Source organism: Fonsecaea multimorphosa (assembly GCF_000836435.1).
Source record: "Fonsecaea multimorphosa CBS 102226 unplaced genomic scaffold supercont1.18, whole genome shotgun sequence".
NCBI classification, from domain to species: domain Eukaryota; kingdom Fungi; phylum Ascomycota; class Eurotiomycetes; order Chaetothyriales; family Herpotrichiellaceae; genus Fonsecaea; species Fonsecaea multimorphosa.
Window position 1 is genome coordinate 652925 of NW_015971652.1, and position 6909 is coordinate 659833.

Sequence of the window (6909 nt, forward strand, 5' to 3'; positions counted from 1 at the left end):
GTCCCTGGTATTGCCCCTGTCAGCTTTCAGGTCAGCCAGTGTTCAAAGCTGGGTGGTGGGTGTGGCTTTTGATGGGTTGTGCTGACTGCGCCTCTAGGGAGCCTGCCTGCGCCCTCCGAGGCCCCCCCCTTCTCGGGTCTCTCCCCCCTTTGTGCCCTACCCTTTTTGCCCCCTCTTCCCCTTGCCCATCTCCCGCGCCCTCCCCGTCGAAAATCTCTAGTTACCATCTTCGCCAACCACTCACTCACCCGTCGAATTCCATCCCAAATCTCCGCAAAGGGGCCACAGGCAACAAGGGAAACTCTCTGCCTGGACACTGCATCCCTTTCTTCCTCCTTATTCTTCACCCGACTCTCATTCATCACGCTCATTTGCACTTCAGCTCCCAAACACGTTCCTGGATCCCACGCTTCGGATATTCTTGTAAGTGCTACAACAGCCGGACGTCAGCAACGCTGGACGCTGTGTGACCGGCAATTCGCGTTTCCTTACTGACACTTTTACAAGGTAATCATTCATCTATTCTCAGTCGACACGCCCTCACTCGCAGCTCAAGATGGCTAGAATCAGCATCCCCATAGATGCCCTGACTTCCCGCCTCAACTTCAGCGATCGTTTCAACAGCGTCCGGTCGCAGTCGATTGCGTCGCGCTTTGCAAACATCCGACCCATTTCCGAGTTTCTTGACTTGAAGAGATTGTCAAAGCCAAACAATTTTGGGGAGGTGCAAGCTAGAGTCAACTACAACCTCAGCTATTTCTCCAGCAACTATGCTGTGGTGTTTGTCATGCTCAGCATTTACAGCCTGCTTACCAACCTGTGGCTCCTTTTCGACATCATCCTAGTTGTCGGCGGCATGTGGGCCATTGGCAAGCTGGGCGGAGGTGATCTCGAGATTGGCACCCTTAAAGCGACAACTTCCCAGCTCTACACCGCCCTGGCCTGTATCGCTGTCCCCGTTGCTTTCATTTCTTCTCCTATTACAACTTTCTTATGGCTGATTGGAGCTACCGGTGTGACCATCCTGGGTCATGCCTCACTCATGGATAGACCAATCGAGAATGCTTTTTCCGAGGAGGCGGTCTAGGTGGTCGGCCGCGAACTCCATACGATATGCCCCCTGGGGGAAGACCACCAAGGGGACGAGCGGGGCGGGACAAGGACAGACTTTGGGAATTTCAACAGCAACAACGCTCGTGGGACTACGATGTTCGTGTGGAGGAACTTGACACCGACGACGATCACTCGCCGCACGGTGTCGAGCCCGATCAGGGTTATGGTCCATCAAGATTTCGTTCAGATGAGCTTCACTTTACTGGCATAGATTTAGGCGGGGGAGTGGTCCGCCGGCGGCGTTCGGGCGATTCTTTCGGCAATGATTTGACTCCGTCGGATGACGAGGACGATTATGACTCTTATCCGGGGCTCGTGCGAAGACCAGACATGCAGATGGCTTATAGGGAGAAAGAAGACATGCTCGTGCAGAGGGCTCTGGAGAGGATCGCGCGCGCCCGGGCTCTGGGTAAGCCCAACGTCAAGTTGAGTCGAGCTGAAATTGATGCTTTAAAACGCTTAGAGCTCGACCGGAGCCAGACTCCTCCCCAGACCCCTGCAGCAGCACCACAGATCGCTCCAAAAAGCAAAAAAGAAGGCCCAGTTGTCAAGCGCAAGCCGGTCGAGGTCCGCAAGGTGTCGGGCAGGAGCAATGGCAAGTCTTCTGGCGGCTCTCCCACAAAAGGCAAGACGGCAGACAGCCGCAATCGTGGGAGAAGTTCTGCATCCAGCAATTCTCAGCGCGAGAGTGCCGACAACGCCGTGGCCGCCTACGCATTGCCTCCGGCAGATCTGGACTACGATCGAAGGTTGGCGTATCCGCAAGGGTACTATGTGACAGGTCCCCGTCAGCCCGAACCGCTACGGCAAGGCTCTCGCACGAGCTCCAATCAGTCTCTGCGGCAACAACAAATGCAGGCCATGCCCCCTTATCAGCAACATCCTTATTATTCGCATCGCTATTCGTCCAATCCAGACGTTCTCTACAACAGGCACGGCTCGAATTCCCCTCGCCTGCCCCGGCCTGACCCGTCCGAACCTGACTGGGAACCCCGCGCTCGCTCAACTTCCAGTCTGGTCAACGTTCCCCTGGATCAGTTGCCTTATCAGACGAGCGTGGGGCGGGCGCCACGGTTCGATCCTGCCGATCCACGCTTTGCCTCACCGCAGCGTCGCGTTGTGTCCGGCCCGCCGGGTGTCCCACAAGTCGGACAGTATCGCCGTTTACAAGACGAACTGTTCCTTCCGGACGAGCGACCGGAGGTCTACAACTATCTGGCCCCGTCTGATACGGACAACCAAGACGACGATGACGGTAGCGACTATGTGCCAGAAGAGGAAGTGGTTGATGTCAGGGAAAGGCCAGGTGGTGAATATGCCATTCAAACAAGAAGCGCTGTCGTGGGGACGTCATCGCAACGGGTTCGGAGTAATGGGAAAGGCACGGCTGGGAAAAGTAAAAAGGGAAGATAGGATAAGGGGCATAGGCATCGGAGACGGCAGTCTTCGCAGAGTTTGCATGTGTTAATAGTTTCTGCTACCATCGAGCACACTGGTACCGACGAGGAAGAATCGTTGACTCAGGTTCATGTCATGGCTTCCTGCTTTTAATGATGAATATTGTGTCATATGTCGTCCTTCTTTCATGCATTCTTCGTATCCGTTTCTTGTTCAAGACATTAACGTGCTTTTGGATGGCTCCCTCTGCCAGCCATTCAAACGTTGCAACATTGCTCGCTCATTCAAAGCAGACGGGAGAAAAGACTTGTAGATCGCTTCCAGTTCGGCCGGATCATTTAGATGAACATCTTCGCTATCCCTGCAGGTGGTCTTCATCAGTATCATTCCGTTCCTCGAGACGGCCGCAAAGAAGTAAATATGGATCTTACCTGCTAGAGCACCAATACTGGTCCCAATCCCGCCCCCCATGCCGGGCAAGGCACTACCACCCCCGAAATCCCTCGCGCCTCCGCGGGCGTAGAATCTCTCTGTTGTCTGGCTGATATCCCTTCCGCCCATCATCCTCTGCAGTCCCGCGGGGAGTCGAATGCCCACCGTCCCCAAGAGTTTGCTGAGGGCGCCGCCCGTGATCAAGGGTAAGATGACCAGCACGAAGGTCCGGATCGGGTGGCGGCGCATCCAGTGGTAGATCTCGCGCAGAAAGCGCCGTATGCGGTTGACAAACCCCGAACGGGGTCGGGCGCGGGAGGAATGCCCATACCCTCGCGATGAGGAGCCGCCGCCAACGCCAAAGCCGGAGAAGAAGGAGGAGGCGCTGCGCGAGTACGACGGTCGGGAGGCGTAGTAGGAGCGGCGCGAGGGAGAGGGGGAATTGCTTCGCTGGGAGCGGATTCCCTGATTCCAAAACCCCATCTCGGGTTTGTCGCTTGGGAAGTCAGGGATATAATGTGAGGGCCAATCGATGTGAGCAGAGGAGGAGTTCTATTCGCGAGTTGCGCGTCTGATAGTCGTTCTTCTCAGTGGAGGCTGGCCTTATGCGTTTAGTTTTTGAATGGCTGTTCAGCTGGCGTGCCGCCTCCGTAAAATCAGCCTTTCTCGTTACTGGATGTGGTTGAGGGGAGGACCGCGACCAGAACGATGGAAGATGCGTTATCGGTAGGGTTCTCTGAGGACTGCAGACGTGGTAAGTCTCAAGTAATAGAGCATTGGAGACCTTCAGGCGAGGAGTCCGTGGTCTTGCTAGACCGCTCAGCGGACAATTCGAGTGGCTGGAGACAAACTGGGGGCTTGGTGGGGGCTTGGTGGGGGCGCCAGCCTGCGCAAGCTGCTGTTTGACCAGAGCTGACAACCGCGTGGGCTCAGCGTGGTTGGTCCGAAATGACACGGCGAGACGGGCACTAGCCTGCTTCGACACGTATCTGGGATTCGCTTGAACAACGGCATGGAATTTGGGAACTTGGGCAGAGCATACTTTGAAGAAAAATTTGCCTGGTTGTGTTCTATTGTAACACGGAGAGCTGACACAGCCGGATTGTCTATGAAGACGAGTTGTTCATTCTGGCCTGATTTTTTTCAGCCCTCCAGGCTCTCTCTTCCTCCTTCTTGGCCTTCTTCTTGGCCTTGTCTCCTTCCTCTCCTCCCCCTTCTTGTCTCTTTTCTCCTGGTTTCTCTGGGCCAGGCGCCCCTCGTTTTGGGCCCACCGGTCTTCCGGGTGTTGGGCCGCATATTCAACCCGTCGGGCGTTGAATTGGCGCATTGACTCGCCATGTTGTTTTCTTGGCCGCTCTGCAACCATGTTAGTATGGGAGGAGAAACAGAGAGGACAAGCTTACCGTTGGGATCTTGGCGTGGTCGACCAACCCATTGATGCCTGTCCTCCCCGCCCAAATTTGACGCGGTGTCATTGAAGTCGAAGTCTCTGGCGGGTGTAGACATTCGACGAGAAAAAGAGGACTGGTGGCGGCAGCGGCAGGAACGTCATCTTCGTCGTTGTCGTCGCCTTCCTTGATTTCCTCCGCTTCTTCTTCAGCAATGGCTTCCGCCGTCGCCATTACTGCTGCTGCTGCTGCCCTTGCTGCTGCCCTTGCTGCAGCAGGGGGGGGCCACCATTGCTGGTGCCGTTGTTGTTGCTGGGTCGCCTTGGGGACGACCAGTTGCCCATTGGGCATGGACGGAGTGGCAGCAAGGAAGTCCTCCAGCTCTATCAAACAACATCAATATAAACACAGTCACTGGGAATGGGGTGGACAATCTGCATCAAGTCTTGCTGGCACATGGGTGCACATCAAATTGGCTCTTTGCCAACGGCTGCTGGCAACTTCGATAGCTTCTTGGTTGTCTCTGGGAGGCCGTCCGAGCATGATCACAGCGATTGACTCGATGACGGTGTGAATCGCAGGCGTCATTGCAATTGAGGAAGACATCTTGAACAATGAAACTTGAAATGAGGTAGATCGGAACGGTGCTGGAGGCCACCGTACTATGTAGCCATTAGCCTTGGCAACACACAAATCGGAGTGAGTATTTCAGCTTCCACCGCTCCATCGTCACTCTTCCTCTGCTTTTCTTGTCTTCTTCGTCGGTTTCACGTGGCCCTAGGGCAACCTAGGTGTCATCGTTTGGTAGACCGTTCGCTTTCCTGTTATTCAACTGTCCTTTTCAAAGTGCCCCAAGATGTCTTCCGATCCCGACCCGTCCAGAATGGAACCACAGCCATATCCCTTCTACCCTCGAGCTCTGCCTCCAATCCCAGAATGCCTCCAGTCACCTGCGATCCTGGAGACTGCCGCATTCATCAATGAAAAACTCGATCGTTTCAATCAGATCGAGGATAAGCAAAAAGAGATTTTGGCCAGTGGTCAGGCCTGGAGTGAAGGCTACAATTACAAGCCCGAAGAAGGCCACAGAAAGAAGAAGACGGGGACTTCGAAGAAGATGGAGCTCCGGTTGTGGAAAGAAATGTGCCCGTTTGTCGTGCTCGGCACGAAACATATCTACACAACCATTGTCAGTATGAAAAAGGGCATCGATAACCGGAAAGAGTTGGAGAATTTCGAAAGGGAGACGAACGATCTGTTCGAGCTCCACAAGACCGTGAGGACTTCCAAGTGCTTTCGCAACGGGTCTTTGCTAATCAGATCAGCTTCGTTTTAACCGCTTCACATATGAGGCTTTCCTTTCCCACATCCACGACCTTTGGCCTGGCGCTCCGTCAATATACGACAACAAGCAACCGTCCGAGTATACGGAGCTGCGTGCGGCCTATTGTTCGACAAAATGGAGCAAGTTGCGAGACTCGGATAGACAGCACAAGCCCAACAAGTACTTGATGTACGTCTACGAGGCCGAGAAGGAGTACAAGATGATCCAGCGGTACAAAAACGTTCTGGATTCACGGGGGGACGATGTGGCAGAACAAGGGTGGCCAAACGAGCTGATCAATCAGAGATTGAAATTTTTGGCGGAGGCAAAGGAGGAGCTTGAGTCAAGGATGGAGCCAGAACCAGAACAAGCAGCATGAAAAGAAGAGCATGCGCAGTTTGAAGGACGATGGAAATTGTAACTTTCTACCAAAGTATTCCTCTAGGAAGCCCGGGGACAGACAACAGTGAAGTTCAATTAAGCATTGTCGATTTCCACAATCCCTTAGACACCAGCAAAGTAGCCCGTACGAGATACGGTGGAGGACATCACCAGCGTTGTGGTTTGACTCCCCACACTCGGATGTTCCATAGCCTGATTTGCAACATGTTCGCTACCCCTGCCAAGCCAGCCTTGTCGTGCGCGCGCAGTTGCGGCACGGATCACGGTGGAGCCGTCCGCAGAGGGAACAGTGCTACAAGTAAACGCATCAAACAGTCATGCCCCTCTATTGTGCTTGAGTGTTAGAGGGGCAAGGCATATAGGTTGGTTACCGATGCAACTTACAGCGATCAAAATACCAGAGCGGCTCAATGCCTAGTGCTACCGGGCGAGACGCCTTGACTTTGTTATAGACCCGTCTCTTGAGAGCAGAGGAGACAGGGACTTCAACCAAGGAGCCTTTCAGGTCCGGAACAGGCTACTTTAGGCTGATATTTGGACGTCTTATCTGTCGAAAATGGTCCAAAGCAGGCTGACAGTGATGGAAAAATTGCGCAATCCTCAGTGATACTGGAGGAGGGAAAAGGACTCGGAGCTTCCCGTCGTGTTTGGATGTCTGATAATAACCCTGGGTATATTGTGTCCTCCTCTTCCTATTTACCTCTGTACTCTTTGTGTTTATCCTTCTCTTGAAGACGTGCCTGAATAGCTGTAAGGATCATTCCGGATATGATCGTGGGAGAGGACAGGAGGTCGAAGGGCCGGGAAGTGAGGACGAGGGTATTCGTGAGGACGAGGGTATTCGTGAGGACG

The 6909-nt window shown here is 54.0% G+C and overlaps 5 protein-coding genes across 5 annotated transcripts; 3 read left to right on the forward strand and 2 right to left on the reverse strand.

Annotated features, from left to right (window-relative positions):
- Window positions 1-556: 556 nt before the first annotated feature.
- On the forward strand, window positions 557-1087 carry Z520_08382 (uncharacterized protein; the record flags this gene model as incomplete). The annotated part of the gene is made up of 1 exon (XM_016778879.1): window positions 557-1087. One exon carries the CDS (start codon window positions 557-559, stop codon window positions 1085-1087), a length of 531 nt encoding a protein of 176 aa, XP_016630250.1.
- A 26-nt stretch (window positions 1088-1113) lies between these two features.
- On the forward strand, window positions 1114-2526 carry Z520_08383 (uncharacterized protein; the record flags this gene model as incomplete). Its single annotated transcript, XM_016778880.1, has 1 exon — window positions 1114-2526. The coding sequence occupies one exon, from the start codon at window positions 1114-1116 to the stop codon at window positions 2524-2526; it is 1413 nt and encodes a 470-aa protein (XP_016630251.1).
- Window positions 2527-2724: 198 nt separating this feature from the next.
- On the reverse strand, window positions 2725-3426 carry Z520_08384 (uncharacterized protein; the record flags this gene model as incomplete). Its single annotated transcript, XM_016778881.1, has 1 exon — window positions 2725-3426. One exon carries the CDS (start codon window positions 3424-3426, stop codon window positions 2725-2727), a length of 702 nt encoding a protein of 233 aa, XP_016630252.1.
- Window positions 3427-4086: 660 nt separating this feature from the next.
- On the reverse strand, window positions 4087-4937 carry Z520_08385 (uncharacterized protein; the record flags this gene model as incomplete). The annotated part of the gene is made up of 3 exons (XM_016778882.1): window positions 4087-4299; window positions 4347-4714; window positions 4820-4937. 3 exons carry the CDS (start codon window positions 4935-4937, stop codon window positions 4087-4089), a joined length of 699 nt encoding a protein of 232 aa, XP_016630253.1.
- Window positions 4938-5187: 250 nt separating this feature from the next.
- Z520_08386 (uncharacterized protein) lies at window positions 5188-6034 on the forward strand (the record flags this gene model as incomplete). The annotated part of the gene is made up of 2 exons (XM_016778883.1): window positions 5188-5607; window positions 5657-6034. The coding sequence occupies 2 exons, from the start codon at window positions 5188-5190 to the stop codon at window positions 6032-6034; spliced, it is 798 nt and encodes a 265-aa protein (XP_016630254.1).
- Window positions 6035-6909: the final 875 nt, after the last annotated feature.